This window comes from Dromiciops gliroides, chromosome 6 (genome assembly GCF_019393635.1).
Source record: "Dromiciops gliroides isolate mDroGli1 chromosome 6, mDroGli1.pri, whole genome shotgun sequence".
In the NCBI taxonomy this organism is placed as follows: domain Eukaryota; kingdom Metazoa; phylum Chordata; class Mammalia; order Microbiotheria; family Microbiotheriidae; genus Dromiciops; species Dromiciops gliroides.
Window position 1 is genome coordinate 242,612,394 of NC_057866.1, and position 18,783 is coordinate 242,631,176.

The following is an 18,783-nucleotide window of genomic DNA, read 5'->3' on the forward strand; positions in this document are numbered from 1 at the left end:
TATTTGTGTCCCAAGTGTAGGGAAAATTAGCTGGGATTTATCATATATTTGTAACTTAGAAATTAGAGGCTACTGCACCAGTTTGGGGCATTAAGCATTTATTAACATATGTTAAATATTAGTAAAGAGAGTACATATGGTTCTGTTAGACAGGAAATCCTAGAGAAGAGAGAAAATGGGCAACCCTAGAGGGCTGTCTGCACTCACCCAGTTCTGGCGTCCCAAGAGAGCAAGCGCCTATGCAAGCCCACTGAGGGCAGGAGCAGACCACACCCATAAACATTGTTCAAAGCTCATTGGCTAGCATCACTCAAATCTATTGGTTCGCTGGGTTTGAGGGCAGTTCGGCACAGTCATGCTGATGTCAGAGCTCAGATCCTCTGGCAGGAACAAGGCTTTCAAGGTAGTTGTAGGTTTGGGGCCCCTGGAAGTCCCCAAACCCCTATCATTTTCTCATAGATTGGCTAAGGGATATATTCAAAAGGCACTAGTCAGGCTCATCTCCCACTTTTGGTCTTACTCCTTTGAGAGAATTCTTCCTGCCTAACAGCATCTGGTGAAGGAAGAGAGATGATGATGTGAAATGGTGAGGCCTTAGGTCTTCTCCATCCTAAATTGACATGTGACCCACACTTTGGTTCTTTGCCTCAGTGTTTTTTTCTTTCATTTTAGGTCCTGAAGAACAAGGAGCAAGGAATTACCTTTAGGACCCAGTTCAGGAGAAAGCTGAGATGAGAACTCATTGAGTATCAATGCTGCATTTTGACAGGAATTTTGCAGAACCAATGCTGTGTAGAAACTGTCTTTAGTCTGGGTCCACTCCACACCAGGGTATTATAAAGAGAGTATGAACCTAAGGAATGGAAAAATGTTTGTGCTTCTGTTCTGGCTATGTCTTTGAAACAAATTTCTGTTTGTAAAAACTAATTGATTTTAGCTAGTTTCATGGAACTGGTGTGTCATTCAATGGTGGATAATGGTAGGGGAAACACTCAGAATGGGGGGGGGTGGGGTCAAGCAGATAGCATTAGAAAAGAGAAACCCATACCCCTCAGCTGTACTCTTAGAACTTTAAGGGGGAAATGTAGACAGCCTCATTCTGAGGAAATTTGAACAGAGAATACTTACTACTAATCTCTGTGCAAATTATTGATTTGTTTTATGTTATCTGTGACAAATTCCTCATCTGCAACCTGTTTTCTCTTCTACTCAGCATGCACTCAGGCCATCAAATGTAAGCAGAAAGCTTAATGTTAGTCTAAGAAAAATATAATTAGCATGGATTGCTTTAATAATCCATTAAAAAATAAACATTTCTTAATTTTCAAGATTTAAGAGTTTAGTTGTTTTCAAAATGTATGAATATTTTAAGTACTTAGCAAAATGATTCCCCTTCTTCCTGCATGGAAAAAACTGTCAGGGGAAGCTAGGTGGCACAGTGGATAAAGCACCGGCCCTGGAGGACCTGAGTTCAAATCCGGCCTCAGACACTTGACACTTAACTAGCTGTATGACCCCGGGCAAGTCACTTACCCCTCACTGTCCCGCAAAACAAAAAAGAAAAAAAGAAAAAGAAAGAAAATGAAAAGAAAGAAAGAAAAAAACTGTCTAGTTATCGTTAGAAATCTTGAGAAGGGAACATGGTTATTTCAAACAGATTATATTCCATCTATTCTATATATAGTTTGTATGCATCTAGTTATTTACATGTTGTCTCTATTAGAAGGTGAGCTGTTTGAAAACAGACACTGTTTCCTTCTCCTCCTTCTTCGTCTTCTTCTTCCTCTTCCTCTTTTCCTTCTGTATGCCTAAAGTTTAGTACAATGCCTGGAATATAGTACATGCTTAATACATGTTTAATAGACTGTCAAGTTCCTTTTTCCCAAGCAATTCTAACAACACTTTCTTCATCAATGATATTTTTTTTTGTCCATATGACTTGGTTATATGATTCTTGTGTATGGACAACAGAGTATCCTATTGGGGTAGTTTCACATTCTGTTTTATAAATACTACTAGTCTATTAATACTGTTTCTTCCTGTTGTACATAAAGCCTTTTTTTTTTTTAAAGAATGTGAGGATTTATGCTCTATAATAGAAGAAAAGGAACCTGTAGTTTCCTGTGCCCCTAATTAGTAGATGTCCTGAATGCATGATGAATCCCTACACATTGTGATTCAAAATATTGGGTACACAGCAAGCTTTTAATTCTTATCTTTTTATTCCTGTGATAGAATGGCAAAGCCAATTGAACCAAAAATAGAATAACATTATTCTAAAACTGACAGAAACTAGATACCAATTCAAGACTTAGTCTATGGAAAATGTTAGAGCCATAAAATGATGCCTTATTATGGAAATAATGAGATTTTTAAATTTATACATGTAAAGTTTTAAGAAATAGGAGAAAAAGACAATATTTTAAGTTGGCAGAAATTCCATCATTTCAATATGAAAAAGAAATGTAACCCCTGAGACTCTTCCCTTCCTATAGAGGCCCTTACAAATGCTATCACAGGTTTGAGCCACGATGTCAATCAGTCAATGGTCATTTATTAAGTGCCTATTATGTCCCAGGCACTGTGCTAAGCATTGAGGTTACAGAAAGAGACAAAAGATAGTCGCTGTCCTCAAAGATCTCACAATCTAATAGGGAAGAAAACAAGCAAACAACTGTATACAAACAAGTTATATAAAAAATAAATAGGAAATGTTGATGGTACTGTGTACAATGTTCTCCTGGTTCTGCTTATCTCACTCATCATCAATTCATGCAAGTCCTTCCAGGTTTCTCTGAACTTCTCCTGCACATTGTTTCTTACAGCACAGTAGAATTCCATTACATTCACATACCACAGCTTGTTCAGCCATTCCCCAATTGATGGGCAGCCCCTCCATTTCCAATTCCTTGCCACCACAAAAAGAGCAGCTATAAATATTTTTGTACATGTGGGTCCTTTTCCCTTTTTTATGATCTCTTTGGGAAAAAGACCCAATAGTGGTATTTCTGGGTCAAAGGGTATGCACAGTTTTATATCCCTTTGGGCATAATTCCAAATTGCTCTCCAGAATGGTTGGATCAGTTCACAGCTCCACCAACAATGCATTAGTGTTCCGATTTCTCCACAGCTTCTCCAACATTTATTATTTTCCTTTTTTGTCATATTATTTAATGCCAATCTGATAGGTGTCTGGTGGTACCTCAGAGTTGTTTTAATTTGATCAACTGTGATAGACTTGATTCTTCTCAGCAATACAATGGTACAAGGTAGTTCCAAAGGACTTATGATGGAAAAGGCTCTCCAAATCCAGAAAAAAAAAGAACTGTGGAATATAGATGCAGATTGAACCATAGTGTTTCTTTTGTTTTTGGTGCTGTTTTTCTGCTTTGAGGTTATTTCTTTTTGTTCTGATTCTTCTCTTATAACATGACTAATGCAGAAACATGTTTAATGTTATTGTACATATATAACCTATATCAGATTACTTGCTGTCTTGGTGTCTTGGGGAGGAGGGGAGGGAAAAATGTGAAAGTAGTAATCTTATGTAACGATTGGAATGACGCCACCTGCTGGATACTTACTGTAGAAGAGTTCTGCCCATGAAGGGAAGGTCTTTGAGGGCAAGACCAGGAGTCAGGAAGTGACGCGGGCTAGTGGGAGGAGGAAGGAAGAGACTGGCGCTGAGTCTCGCGCTCTTTCCTCTGGACTCTGGCGGAGAAGGGAGCTAGAAATGTGCTCTCCCTTTAATAGATAGGAATCTAGGCCTTTCTCTCTCTCTTTACCAAATTCTTATTCTCCTTAATAAATGCTTAAAAGTCTAACTCTTGCTAAAGCTTATAATTTATTGGCGACCACTAATTAGATATTTTAGACAGTTTAGCTAGAATTTTAGCCTTTAACACTTATAAAAACAAATGTTGAAAACTATCTCTACATGTAAATGGAAATAATAAAATATTTTTATAATTAAAAAAAACAGGAAATAATTGAGAGGGAAGACACTAGAATTAAGAGGGATTGGGAAATACTTTTTGTAGAAGATGGGATTTTAGTTGGTTCTTAAAGAAAGTTGGTAGGGGGGCAGCTAGGTGGCACAGTGGATAGAGCACTGGCCCTGGATTCAGGAGTACCTGAGTTCAAATCCGGCCTCAGACACTTAACACTTACTAGCTGTGTGACCCTGGGCAAGTCACTTAACCCCAATTGCCTCACTAAAAAAGAAAGAAAGAAAGAAAGAAAGAAAGAAAGAAAGAAAGAAAGAAAGAAAGAAAGAAAGAAAGAAAGAAAGAAAGAAAGAAAGAAAGGTGGTAGGCATTGCAGGTAGGGGGAATAGCCAGGGAAAATGCCCAGAGTTGAGAGATAGAATGTCTTGTTCATGGAATAGCAAGGAGAAGAGTGTCACTGGATTAAAGAGTACTGGTGGGAGTAAGGTTGAAAGGTAGGAGAGGGCTTCATTATTAAGGGCTTTGAATACAAAGCCGAGGATTTATATATGATCCTGGAGTCAGTAGGAACCAGTGCAGTTTATTGAATTGGGGGGTGTTTGTGACATGGTTGGATGTGGGTTTTAGGATGCCCAGATGGCTTTGATGGCTGAAGGAAGACTGGACTGGAATGGGAAGAGACTTGAGGCAGGCAGAACCATCAGCAGGCATGAGATGATGAAGGCCTCCCCTCCAGTGGTGGCATGTCAGAGGAGATGAGGGAACGAATTTGAGAGATGCAAAGGTAAACTCAACAGATTGGACATTCGAGGTGAGAGAAAGTGAGGAGTTGAAGACAACACCTAGGTTTCCAAATTGAGAGATTGGGAGGATGGTTGCCCTTGATAGTAATAGGGAAGTTAGGAGCGGGGAGGGGACTTCGGGAGAAAGAGAATTAATTCGGTTTGGACCATGTTGAGTTAAAGGTGTTTACTGGGCATCCAGTTTGAGATTTCCAAAAGGAAGTTGGAGATTTAAGATAGGAGGTCAGCAGAGAGATTGGGGCAGGAAAGGTAGATTTGAGAATCATCAACATAGAGATGATAATTAAATCCATGGAAGATGAGAAAATCACCAAGGGAAAAAAGAAGACCCAGGATAGACTCTTAGGGGACACTGATGTTTAGAAGGCATGATTTTGATGAAGATCCAGTAAAGGAGCCTGAAAAGGAATAAGCAGATAAAGAGGAGAGCCAGGGAAGACTGGGGTCTCAAAAACCATTTTTTTTTTTGGCTGGGCAATGGGGGTTAAGTGACTTGCCCAGGGTCACACAGCTAGTAAGTGTCAAGTGTCTGAAGCCAGATTTGAACTCAGCAACTCCAGGGCCAGTGCTTTATCCACTGTGCTACCTAGCTGCCCCCAAAACCAATTTTTTGAAAAATTTATTTCTTAAAATAATAATTCATGAATTCCCCACTGATATAATTCCTTTTCCCACTAGCCAGAGGACACATTAGTTAAAGATAATAGACATTTGGGGGCTGCTAGGTGGCACAGTGGATAAAGTACCGGCCCTGGATTCAGGAGGACCTGAGTTCAAATCTGGCCTCAGACACTTGACAAACTTACTACCTCTGTGACCCTAGGCAAGTCGCTTAACCCTTATTGCCCCACAACCCCCCCCCCAAACAAATAATAATACACATTTAATCAAAAAGCATAGCAAATAAAGTGACCAAGAAAACATCTTGCATCCATAAATGGGGTACACTTGCGGCTCATACCACCAGTGTGGAAAGGCAAAACATACAAAGAGTAAATGTGATCAGGGAAGACATGTGAAGGGAACAAACATTTCAGGAACCCATTTATTCAAGGCTCATGTGTTGTGATGAGATTAATATTTATCTCTACCTCCCCATAATGTAGGTTAGGATAGTTCTTTCCCTAAAAGGCAAAGAAGTTGTTCCCAAGATTTGACTGCTCTAGGGGACTAAGGCTCAAGCTACCTAGCTATTGATAGCTTCCTGGTGACCTCAGGTTAGGCTGATGTGGCCTTCTGGTCACTTAAGAGGAAGCCAGCCCACATGGAGTCAGGGCCCTTGGCAGATGTGCCAGGGTTTCACAAGTCTCTAGTTACTATACCACACCCTGCTAGTCAGTTCATACGCAGATGGAGGCCAAGGTGGGTGAGGGAGGTATAGTCTTCCCAAGCAAAGTCCTTATTATCTCTCCTATTTAGTCTTAGGGAAACCTCCCTTTATTAACTACTGAATGATCTACAGGTGTTTTGTTTTATAAGGACTCTTGGGTCTGCAAGCCTGTAATACTAAAAACCAATACACATTTTTCTGGTGATATCAATGCTGTCTTTGCTGGATGTCTCCACTGGTCTTGTGGTCATCAATTTGCCATCTTTTCCCATGTAATAAAGTGCCATGATTAGGAAGGATCCCCTTGAAAAGGCCCCAGCTAGGCAGCTATCAGAATTATCTTAGGCTAAGATTAAGTAAGTTTTTTTTCTTTTAGGTCCTCTTTTTTTCTTGGTTCAGATTTATAGCCCTTGGTTCCAGACAACTAGCTGACTTGAGGCTAGAAAAATTCCTTTACCTCCTTTTATATCTATGTTTGGGTTCCTTTATCACTAAAACCAATTTTGGGATTTCTACTAAAATTAAAACAAAAACAAAACTTGATAAGAGCTGTATGGAGGCTGGGAAAGTCTACCTCTATTCTAAAATCATCTCTGATTGATATATAAATGAATTTAGAGTAGCACCTGTGCTGTTATAATGAATATCCACCAGAAAATAATCCTCTCAGAAGTGCTTGTTACTAATAAATTAGGACAAACTCTCTATTACCTTTCTTCCAATTATAAACACCTATTTCCTTTCATCTACATACATATCTCTTTCCTTTCTTCATCATACACATATCAGCATATTGCCTTCATAGCAATCTTCTTTAAATGTTTTCATTATGTCTCTCTCCCACTCAAAAACTTTTCAATAGCTCCCTTTCTTACCACATTAAGTCTAAAACGTTATTCTAAGTAAGTGAAAATTTGACTTAATGATCTTTGACTGAAAAAAAATATATACATAGATGAAAGAAATCTGGCTATAATATTTATCACTTTATGGGTCATTAGGGCTGCTTAAGTATGGTCTAATTTGGTAGCTTGGCATCCTCTTTATCTTTTGCCATTTCATCTTTGTACCTCCTGAAAAATCCTCATTCCATTAAAGTGGTTACTTGTCCCCAATTGAAGAGTACCATTCTTAGTTCAAGAGTATATTTGATTCAAGTCAATAAGCATTTATTAAGTGCCTACTGGGAACAAGGCAGATTTTGCCTTTGAGGAACCTTGAATCACAAAAGATTCATATGTCAACCTAAGAACAAACCGGGGATAATAGAAGGAAGCCATATTATTATAATCTCTAGTTCTGCAGCCATTACTGTGATATCAGAAGGGATGAATCCTAGAGGGTACATTTTGCTATACTGTTTTTTCATTTTGTTATCTGTTCTGTCCTTGAGATTTTTGGTTTATTTTCCTTTTAGAAAATCACTTCCAAACAGGTCCCCATTTGATGATCCAATTAAAAAAGCAAGACTCTATACCAGGGATACAAAGACAAACCCCCTCCCCCAACTCAAACAAAAAAAATCAACCAACCCTTGTCTTCAAGTGTCACATCCTATTGGACAAGCAATAGAATAATTAGGGTTCAGCCTCATTTAAATTTTTAAAATATCTTTTGCTTTTATATTACCTTTATTTTCTGAAAACATTCCCTTTCCTACCCAAGAAGCCATTCCTGGAAACAAAGATTCAAAAACAGAAGGAAAGCAGTTTGCAAAACCAACCAGTACATTAACTGAGTCTGACAAAATATGCGATATTTTACAACCTATATCAGACTTCTATTTTTAAGGTCTGTTTTTGTAGGCCTATCCTTTTTTTTTTTTGTAAGAATAAAAGATGGCCTACACTGAAGGTTAAAGCGCAAGTCACCCCTTCCTCAAAACTTGAGAGAGAACAAGAACAAAATAAGGCTGGAGGGATGAAAGCTGAAAAAAAAGAAAATCTGATTCAGCTATTTAGCATTTTCCCCACACTTCTGCCAAGGCTGCTCTGGCGTGCTGCTGACTCTGCATCCCTCCTCCTTTCCTTTTGTACTAAGGGGGGCTCCTGGGCAGGCTGGCTGTCCCTAGAGAAGGGCCTGGCTCAGACTGCCTCTTAATCCAAATTACACCGGAGCTGGGGAAAGGTTTGAAGAAAGACAGGGACACAGAGATCCTCTCTCCAGCCCCCTCCCCATCCTTACAGCAGCACCTGGGCGAGGTCCCGGGTTAGGAGAGCTTTCTGCATAGGACCCCGAACCTTTCCCCTGCTTAATGAGCATGCTCAGTCGTAGAGCCAGCCACACTCTAGACACTTTTGGGTGGGGGGTGGGAGTGGTGGGAGAGACAGGGAAAGAAGGAAATATCTCTTTTCCGGGTTTTCTTAAGAGCTGGGAGGGGAGGAAGGAAAGCAAATCCTGAAGCTGTCATCCCCGCAGGAGCAAAGGCAGGGACAGGATGGAGTGGGCGGGGCTAGGAGGACGACGGGAGGGGCCACTAGGAGTGGGCGTGGCCGCACATAAAAGGCTGCCTCAGGCATTGGTCATTCATTTGTTTCATCTTGGGATCCGGCTCCTCTAATGTTTGGCGGTGGTCGCAGCTAAGTAGATCTGAGCGTCACAGTGCCCCTCAAACGCCCAGGAGTTAGGGAGCACTTTTTTTTTTAAAAGGCCATCGCTTCCTGCTCAGCTCTGGTGGGTGACTGAACACCCACACTCTTTGTCAGGCAGTGGATTGGCCTATCACCACCACGAGTGGAAAGGAGGAAGCTCTCCCCCTCCAAGGGCTTTAGCACAGTGCCCGGCACACTGTAGGTTCCTAATAAATGCTTATTAGTGCCACGACATTTCCAGTCACTTTCCGCGTCTCAGAGACCCTTCAGTTAAAACCGGGCGCCCACGAAACCCCACGCAGGGGATCCCACGCGCTGCCCAGAAAAGCAGGAGTCCCAGGCTTCCCCGAGAGGCGCCGTCCTCTGCCGCAGCTTCGCGTGGGGCGTCCCTTCCCCCCGCCCCCGGTCCCCGGGGCTGTCCATCTGTCTGTCAGTTCTGCCCACGCCCGCCTCTCCCAGAAAAGCAGCCCGCCTCGGACGCAGTGGTGGGTGTGACCCCCTACCACTTCAGGCGCCTGCCTCGGTGCGGGGAGGGAGGGGCTGGGGATTGTCCAATGAAAGGAACAGATTCTGCCCTGAGCCCCGCCCCCTCTCGCCATGCACTCCTTTCCCACCCACCTTTTAGACCAATGGAAGGCGCGAACCTTTATGGTCCCGCCCCCCCCCCTTCCCCCAGCCCGAAGGAAGGAGCGTATTTTTTCGGACGCCCCGCCTTGGCTCCGCCCCCAGACCCGGCCCCGCCCCCGTGAGATGGGCTGCAGACTCCGCCCCGTCACGGCTGCAGCTAAACCCAGGAAGAAGGAAGCGCCCTGATTCCGAGCTCGTGCCTCCTGCTCTCCTCGCGCGGGCGCACACACACGCACACAGACACCCAGGACCAAGAGAACCACCCCAGACCCCTCGCGCCCCCCGGCCCCCCTTCTCGGGCATGCTCAGTGTCTAGCCCCGGCCGACAGGCTTTTGGTGGTTTTTTTTGCTTTTTTCCCTTTGGTGGCAAGTGAGAAGCGGAGCGCTCCAGCCGCCGGGACGACCCCGCCTCCGCCGCCGCCGCCGCCGCTCCTCGCCCCGCTCCGCAGCGCCCGCTCCGCCCGCCGGGCCCCTGCCCGCCCGCCCGCACCCTTCCCGGCGGCGGCGGCGGCGGCGGCGCCTTCTCTTCGGGAGTCCCTCCGGGCTGCGGGAGAGGAGAGGAGCCCGCGGGAGGCGCGCCCTCCTCGGAGCCATGGGTGAGTCGTGCAGCCCCGCAGCCGGGCCGGGCCGGGCCGGGGGATGCTCGTGCCGGGGCCGCCGCCCCGTCCTCCCCTTCCGCCCTCGGCGGCGGGCGCTGCCCCTGCTCCCCGGGGCCCCCCGCCAGCCGGTCCCCTGCTCCCCCCCTCCGCATGCCTCCCCTTCCCGTATTTATCCCCTCTCCTCTCTTCTTTGCCTTTGCTCTGCCCTAGCTCTGCCTCGCCTCCGTGCCTTGCCTTCCCCTGCCTTGCTCTCTCCCTGCTTCTGCCAGAAGGAAGGAGACTTCTTTCAACTTCCTTGGCCACTGCTCGCTTCTTCGTGGGCACTGCCTTGGTCAGGTTGGGGAGGGATGATGGGTAGATAGTTGGCACCGGGGTGGACAACTTGAGACGAGGGTACCCACTTGTGATTTTTAAAAGCAAGAGAGCTCTCCCAGGCTGAAATAGCAGCCTGAAGGAGGCCGTGAGGAATGAGTAGGAAGAAAAGCAGAGCATCTAAGCTGCTTTGGCATTGGCACAGGGCTGAGTGTGGGTACTTGCCAGGGGGCACTTGGCTAGCTTGGATTCGCTTTCTGGGTTCCTTCAGTTTTGTTCCAAACTAGGAAGTAGTAGAAGAAATGCTGTAGCGTGTGATTTCCGAATTTACCGATGCTGCTTGTCTTTCCATAGCTTCCTCTTACAAATCTGCAGAATATTTTTTTCTTCAGTTTTTGATATGCAGATATCATACTACAAAGTTTCTTGCTCATTAAATAATGCAAATACAATTAGTTTTATAACCTTTCATATCTATATATATATGTGTCGTACTATTAAGGTTAAAACAATAAATAGGAAAATTGTTGATGAATTCAAATTGTTGGTATATTGCTGGTAAAGCTCAAAAGCCTGTTTTTTTTTTTTTTTTTGCATAGGATCCCAGCTTGAGAATTGTAAGATACTTTGGAAATTATCATGTATAACTTATTAATTTTACAGGTGAAGAAATGACTTGTCAGAATGTCACCTAGGTAGTCCGTGGCAGAGGCAGGAGGTACTGACTCCAAACCAGGCATGCTTTTCCACTGTAGCAAAGCACTGCACTAAAATGCTTGCTATAACCTGCTTTTCCATGTTCCTCAGTATGAATCTCGGCTCATGTACTGTACAATTTCCTTTCTTTTTTCCTCATCTGTTCTGTTGGCATCTGCCACAATACATTTCCAGAACTTGGCCTTTTCTTTTCCCTCTGTGTAATTTATTTCCAGTTTGAGCATTGTGTAGTTTTCAAAATCTGCAGTTACCATTCTTACTAGCTGGAGAGGTTAGCCATGTCAACACCCAAATGGTAAGTCTCCAAGGAAGTATCAAAATCTGAAAGTGGTGTTGAGAGAGTTTACAACATTCAGTAAAAAGCTCTGACTTCTGAACTAAGCCAAGTTTGCCTCTGAAGAAGGAGGTGATTTGAGAATAGGATGTAAATCTAGAGGCTTGTCTAATTCTTTCCAAATTGTTGGGTGTTTTTTGTTTGTTTTTTTACTGTAGGGGCTGTAATATGGTGGTTGGATATCTGTAAGAATAGGATGTCAGTTTGCTGATGAATAGAGTAATAATATAGTATTCAAACCATAATAAGGTAGAAAGATGATAATCTTGATATCACATTTTGACCTCTCTCTTCCTACCCCTGAAATTTTGGAACCCCCCAAGTTAGCAATGGTTATGTAACAAAAGTTTGTTGGAAGGTTGATTATTTGAAATTTAGAAAACCTTTTCCCATAGATAGCGGTTGGGTTCCCATGCTAGCCTATAGGAAACTACTTAATTTGTAATGTAGCTGATATTTTCTGCAAAGAGTTGGAGCTAGAAGAGACCTCAGATGTGATATGGTCCAAGTCCTTCAGGAAGAAACTGAGCCACAGAAGGGTTTAAGTGCCTTGCCCAAGGTCATACAGGTAGTCATTGAAAACAAGCCCATCACAGTATTATTAAACAAAAAAGAAAAACATTAGCAACAGCTCATTTTTCAATTTGCCACATCACTAGGGTTTGAGAAAAGGCATGTTTAATTAAAGGAAATTACCAAGGTAGCTGGAGGCATTTGTGATTCTGAAGGGCACTTCTCTGCAGTTTAAAGGGATGAAACATTGAGAGCCCGGCTTTTTAAATACCTAATTTCAATTAGTCATTTTGCACTTATTAAGTGCCTACTATGTGCCAAATATGCTAAGCATTGGATATACAAAGAAAGGCAAAAAATAGTCCCTGCTCTCAAGGAGCTCACATCTAATGTCATTTCAAAACTGTTTATTTTTCTTGATACAATTGTATCACTAATGCTATTATATGTATCAGTGATTATTAGAATTCTTAGGCCCCACAAACATGTAAAACAAGGCAAACATTCTCTTAAATGGAATCTAGATCTCTCCCCAGAGGGGAAGACAGGGGAATGCTAAGTCCAGTTCTTGAGATTTAAATACTTTTCTTCCTAAAAGGGAAGGAAACCAAGAGAAAGACAATGCCTATAAAAGTTAAAAGAAAGGTTTTATTAAGCAGGGAAGAAAATCTAGCATGATCATGGGTGCTATTCAGCCTATTGCCAAATAGGACACCATGCTGTAGATTGCAAGGGTTTATATACAGTTTAAACAAAGATAGGTAAGGAATTTGGAGGTAAGGTGGGTTTAGAAGGGCCCTGGGGAGAGTAGGAATTCCTGGAGTGGAGGTTGTGGCCTTTGATACACAAATCAGAAAGGCCTTCTTGGTGATTGGAAGTTCAATTCAAGGTTTTGATGAAGAGACCTCTTCATAAAGAAAAATGCTTATTTCAAAGTTGGGGAATATCTAAAGATAAGGTCCATATCCGTAGTCACATATCCTGTAGTCAGATAAGTCTTTGGCTTCAGGGTTACTGATTACCTGCCAGTCCATTTGGGTTTGCTCTTAGTCATGCAAAGGATTGTTGGTATGTTAGCCAATGAAGTCCTTATCCAGTTGTTCTGGTTACCTAGATAATTGGGGGCCTCAAACAAATCAGGGTACCCATTTTCACAAACAGAATGAAGAAAGGATTTTAAATGTTCCCCAATTAGACCCTAGTTGGAAGAGAAAGGGAAAGGACAGAACTTGAAAGGATGTTTCATGGGAAAAAAAAGTTGTTTAAGATGAAATTAAGCTGTGAATAGTGAATGACACAGAAAAAGAGGGGAACTCAGCATCCATATGATACTCCAACAATGAACAAGGTGGTTGAAAAGCTGTTGGGGGGGCGGCTAGATAGCACAGTGGATAAAGCACCGGCCCTGGATTCAGGAGTACCTGAGTTCAAATCTGGCCTCGGATACTTGACACTTACTAGCTGTGTGACTCTGGGCAAGTCACTTAACCCCCATTGCCCCGCCAAAAAAAAAAAAAAAAGAAAAGAAAAGCTGTTGGATTGTTGGTTATTGCATGAATCCCACCATATACCTTTAATTTGGAATAAGCAGCCAATTAGAAGGGGAAGAACTCTGATGTTTGTAAGTGGAATATTTATAATATTAGGAATTCCTTTAATATCATCATGGTATGTCATCCTGTCTGGAGTCAGGAAACATAGAATCGAGATGCAGGTCTGATTGTTACCCTGGGTAATCTCAACCTCTCTGGGCCCCAGTTTCTTCATGTGTAAAGTAGACCTGAGTTCAAATCCTGTCTCTGACATAGGCTGGATTTGTAACCCTGTGCAGATCACGGAACCTCCCATTATGTCCCAGGCAGCTGTTTGAGACTGTAAGTTGCTGATGTGCATTGGTAGCATGAGTTTCCCATGGTGTTTGACACTGACACCCCTCCCCCAGTGTGAATTATGTATAGTTGTGGCGTCCTGGTACAGTTTCATTCCAGTCATAGCTGCATCTCACCTAATAATATGGTAGGTACATTTTGGTAAGTGGATTCTGACACTTTTTGCTAAAAACCGTGAAACCAAGTAAGGCCACCCTGTTGTAGGTAGGTTTGAAGGAATTCCACCCTCTTGCATTTCTATGAGTTTACCACTTTTCTGCTGTTGTTATGTGGCACATTTACCAGTGTCATAGTGATCATACATTGAAATGGGGGAGCATCTGCCCCTTAAAGAGGGAGAGCTTTCCCCTCGAAGTCAAACCTTCTTTAAAGAGATTCTTGCTCTCTTAGGCCAAGATTCCTATCAATTGTTATGACTGGTATAAGGCAGATTCATGTAAGGAATCCCCAGCCTCCTCAGGCATTGTAGAGTTATAGGAAGAATAAGTGTCTAGGTGCTTAGTAAATCTTCTGTTTCCAGGAAGCTTCCAGGACTAAGGGATCAGGTGGCCAGGAATGTGTATTGTTGAACATAATTGAATGACTTAGCATCTTTTAAACCTCTCTAGGGAAGCTTCTGAAATCTCTTGTAATTTGCTTGAGCTTTATTATCTACCATACTTTTTCTGGGAGGATAGGTTCTAAGTTTTAGTTTTTATTTACTATGTATTATTTGATTTATCTGAGGATGAAAAAAATTGTGAAGCAGTTAGGTGGTATGATGTAGTGGTATCAAACTCAAATAGAAATAGATCCAGGCAACATATTGACTTAGAAAATCACAAGCTAGCATTATCTCTGTTGTGTTGTATTATATTTTTATTTATTTTGTTATACATTTTCCAATAACATTTTAGTCTGGTTTACTGCTCTGGGTTGTTGCTGGCTTTGAGTTTGACACCTCTGGCATACTGGTTAGAACACTGGATTTGGAGTCAGGAAGACTTGTTTTCAGTACTCACCGTGTGATGCTGGGAAAGTCATTTAACTTCTTCCAGCCTCAGTTTTCTCATCTAGAAAATGGGGCTAATAACTTCTTGGAGAGTTGTTGAGATGATATAGATTAAATGCCTATGCAAACCTTAAAGATAGCTATTAAAAATTAAACTTAGCAGGCTTAAGGTTTGCAAGTGGCAGGTAAAGTAGAAGAGATTCTGTGAAGAAATTGTTAAGATTCACCAAATCAAATCAACATACACCTTAATACTTGATGACTTCAGTGTAAAGGTGGGAAAAGGTGAAGATGGGGAGAAATATATGAGAAAGTATGGTTCAGGAGAAAGAAATGAAAGAGACCAAAAACTTATAGTTAAGACAGAAACCACTCCTCTTTCTATCATGAACATTTTATTTAGAAAAAGAATTGGTAGGCTCTGGATATGGCAAGCACCAAATAATACCACAAAGAATGAAATTAGCTGTATTTCAACTGAAAGGAATAGACTTATTGTGGATTTGTAAGTTATCTCTGAGACAGCTATTTTTGTGCAGTCAGACCACTGACTTGTCAGAGCTAAGATGAGAATTTGTAATAAACAAATAATAGCAATGAGGAAAATAAAATTATGAAGACCTAATGCTGAATTATTTATGCAAGCTATTGAAAATTTAAAATGGAAAATGGACAACAGAAATGACATTGACACTGACTCTCAACAATGTCATCCAGAAGTTAAACCAATGTAAATTAATTGCTACAACAAGGATATCCCCCCCAAAATTCACAAAATGCCTTAGCAAGCATTTGACGTGGCAAGAGAAGATTGCTGTCAACAGCAAAAGGAGGTTACAAAATAACTTCATCTGTAAAATCTTCTCACAAAGCAGAAAGAAGCATGGGAAAGTAAAACCAGTCAAAAAAAACTTGGCACTTTATCCAGCTAAGTAAAGTTAAACCAAAGCCATTCAAGAATGAAAATGTAAAGAGGACCGCAAACAAAAGAAAAATGGAAAAGATTTGCAAAAACTGCTACAACCAATTTTTCTCCACTCATTATGGTGGAACCAACACACTGGGACCATGATATTCTGGGAAAGAATGTAGAAGTGGCATCAAGGAAAAGAAAGCCAGGAAAAGCAACCAAATTTAGATCATGTTGTTGTTAGTCCTTTTTTTTTCTTCTTTTTTGGTGAGGCAAGTGGGGGTTAAGTGACTTGGCCAGGGTCACACAGCTAGTAAGTGTTGTGTCTGAGGCCAGATTTGAATTCAGGTCCTCCTGAATCCAGGGCCAGTGCTCTATCCACTGTGCCACCTAGCTGCCCCCTAGTCCTTCATTTTTGAAGTGGACCGATGACATCACAGGATAATGTCTTGACTCATGCTTGAATTGGATTTAAGTGAGAGTCATTAAAGTCTAGAAGTCTAGTGGCAAGAAAAGTCAGACCACAGACAATTGCTCAGGATACAGTGGATGACTTTGTAGCCTTTGGTGTTTGACCAAGATCTAAGCACTCCACAGTCCCTGCTTTAGCCTCCTTTGTGGCCATTGAAACAAATTGTTCTCATGTGCCCATTTCAGAAGGAAAGGTTTTTATGTGCTTGGGTAGACATCTCCCTAACTCACTGATGGGTTTGAGGCCTGTCAGTTACCCTCAGCCTGGTTTAGTTTGTCAGCCTAGATGGTTTACTGGAGTGTATCTGAGGGTGAGAGTTGAGTGCCTTGTAGATACAAGGCAAGCCCTCACACCAGAGATGTTTGTCCTCCTTGAACACTCCATATTCCCAGTGCATACATAGATTGTGTATACATAGAGGAAAACAGTGCTAGAAGTGATATAATTGGCAGGGTCATTGAGGGACTTATTTACAAAATACCTGAAGGAGAAGATACCAAAGGTTGTGGGGAAAAAATACTGTGCCTTATTGATGCCAAAAAGGTGATCAAGAAAACTGCTTACCTACATGCCTGCCCTCCATCCATACAAAGCCTTTATGAGGGTCATTTATATACAAATTGAAAGCATCTTTCATGAGGCTCTTAGGGAATAAGCTGTGTTTCACAGACAATATTCAACAATAAAACATCTTTTTCATTTTATAATCTATTGAAGGATGTAGAGATTATAAAATCTCAGTATGCTTATTATAGATTATAAAAAAGTATTCATTTAAAATACTACTTTACCAGCTCTTTTACAACAAAATCTCCCATATATCAAGGTCTTCGGAGTCTTTGGAAAGTGTAACAACAAATAATCCTGGTCAATGCCTCTCTGATAAGAAGCATAATATGGGGCATATTATGATAGGAATTCAGAACAGTCCAGAGATTTCCTGTGGATGTCGAGATATTCTAAATGCTGTTTGTTGAAGATAGTGTGTTGAGTGTATCTAGGCCCTAGAGCCTCCTGGAAGAGAAGTATAATTACTTAAAGGGAGTTTAATCTGTCTATACATTCAGGAAAGACTAAATGGGTAAAGAATGTCTGTTACCGGGGCAGCTAGATGGTGCAGTGGTTAAAGCACTGGCCCTGGATTCAGGAGTACCTGAGTTCAAATCCGGCCTCAGACACTTAACACTTACTAGCTGTGTGACCCTGGGCAAGTCACTTAACCCCCATTGCCCTGCCAAAAAAAAAAAAAAAAAGAATGTCTGTTACCTATCTCATACCATATCCCAAGATAAGCTCAAAATGGTGAAATGATTTAAATTTAAAGGATGATCTCATAAGCAAATTAGAGGAACATGGAAGAAATTACCCATCATATATTGATAATGTAAGAGTTCATAACCAAACAAGTGTTAGAGAAGTTTATGGTAGGTAAAATGAATAATTTTAATTACATAAAATTCACCTATTTTTGCACAAACAAAGCCATTGCAGCCTAAAGTAAAAAACAAAAACAGGAAAAAAAATTTTACAGCAAGTTTCTCTGATAAAGGTCTCATTTCTCAAATAATTAGAGAACTGACCCAAATTTGTAAAAACAAAGAAACAAACCAAAAAAGACATTTTGTAATTGATAGGTCAAAGGACATGAACAGGCAATTTTCAAGAGGAAAATCAAATCTATCAGTCATATAAAAATATTCTAAATCACTAATAATTAGAGAGGTACCATATCACATTCATTAGATTGTCTAAGATGATAGAAAAGGAAAATGACATGCTGGAGGGGATGTGGGAAAATATATATCTAATACATTCTTGGCGGAGCTATGAACTAGTCCAACCGTTCTGGGGAACAGTTTGAAACTATGCAAACTCTTTGTCCCAGCAATAGAATTACTAGTAGTCTATGCTCCAAAGAGATCAAAGAAAAAGGAAAAGGACCTACATGTACAAGATTTTATAGCAGCTCTTTGTTTGGTGGCAAAGAGTTGGAAACGGAGGAGATACTCATTAATTGGGAATTGGCTGAACAAATTATGGTATATGAATATGATAACCTGTAAGAAATGATGAAGGGGATGGTTTCCAAAAAAACCTGGGAAGATTTATATGAACTGATACTAAGTGAAATAAATGAAGTAGGAGAACAGTCTACTCAGTAATCTCAGTATTGTAATGGTAATCAAGTGAAAGACTTAGTAACTCTGATTAATCCAATAGTCTACCACTACTCCAAAGAAATCATAATGTAAAATTCTATCCACCTCCAAATAAAGAATTCATGGACTCATAGTCTAAACAGGAGCATTTTTTTTTCCTTTTGGAACATGGCAAATACAGAAACATGTTTTGCATGACCTCATATACAATGGGTATCATACGTCTTGCCTTCTCAATAGTTGGCAGGGGGTATAAAGAGAAGGAAAGAATTTGGAACCAAAAATAAAAATAAAATTCTAAAATAAAAAAGATATAAAATAAATATAAAAACAAACAAACAAAGGAATGTCTGTACCTTCTAGGACATGTTCAGCAGAATGTATTTCTAGGACATACAATTAAGATGAGCAGTGAGCTGGACCCAGAATTGAAAAGGATGAGGAAAGTGGGCTGAATTGCTTTCTAGGAAATTGCAAAGCAGTTTTACTAACTCCAGGTTTCACATAGTAGAAAAGGCCCATTTTTTCAATACAAAGAGTTGCTGTTGCAAGACCACTTCCCCTGAAGAACTGAAGATAAGCATCATAC

At 41.2% G+C, this 18,783-nt stretch overlaps 1 protein-coding gene across 4 annotated transcripts in view; it reads left to right on the forward strand.

Moving 5' to 3' along the window:
• Nucleotides 1-9,620: 9,620 nt before the first annotated feature.
• RAP1GDS1 (Rap1 GTPase-GDP dissociation stimulator 1) overlaps nt 9,621-18,783 on the forward strand; it is a 214,137-nt gene continuing 204,974 nt past the window's right edge. For 2 of the 4 annotated variants that reach the window (XM_043972754.1, XM_043972755.1), the window contains exon 1: nt 9,746-9,894. In XM_043972754.1, the coding sequence (XP_043828689.1) occupies nt 9,891-9,894 (4 nt within the window). In that variant the 5' untranslated portion in view covers nt 9,746-9,890. Of the gene's footprint in view, nt 9,895-18,783 lie in introns of all 4 variants that reach the window. The other 2 variants (XM_043972756.1, XM_043972753.1) reach the window with 2 other exon arrangements.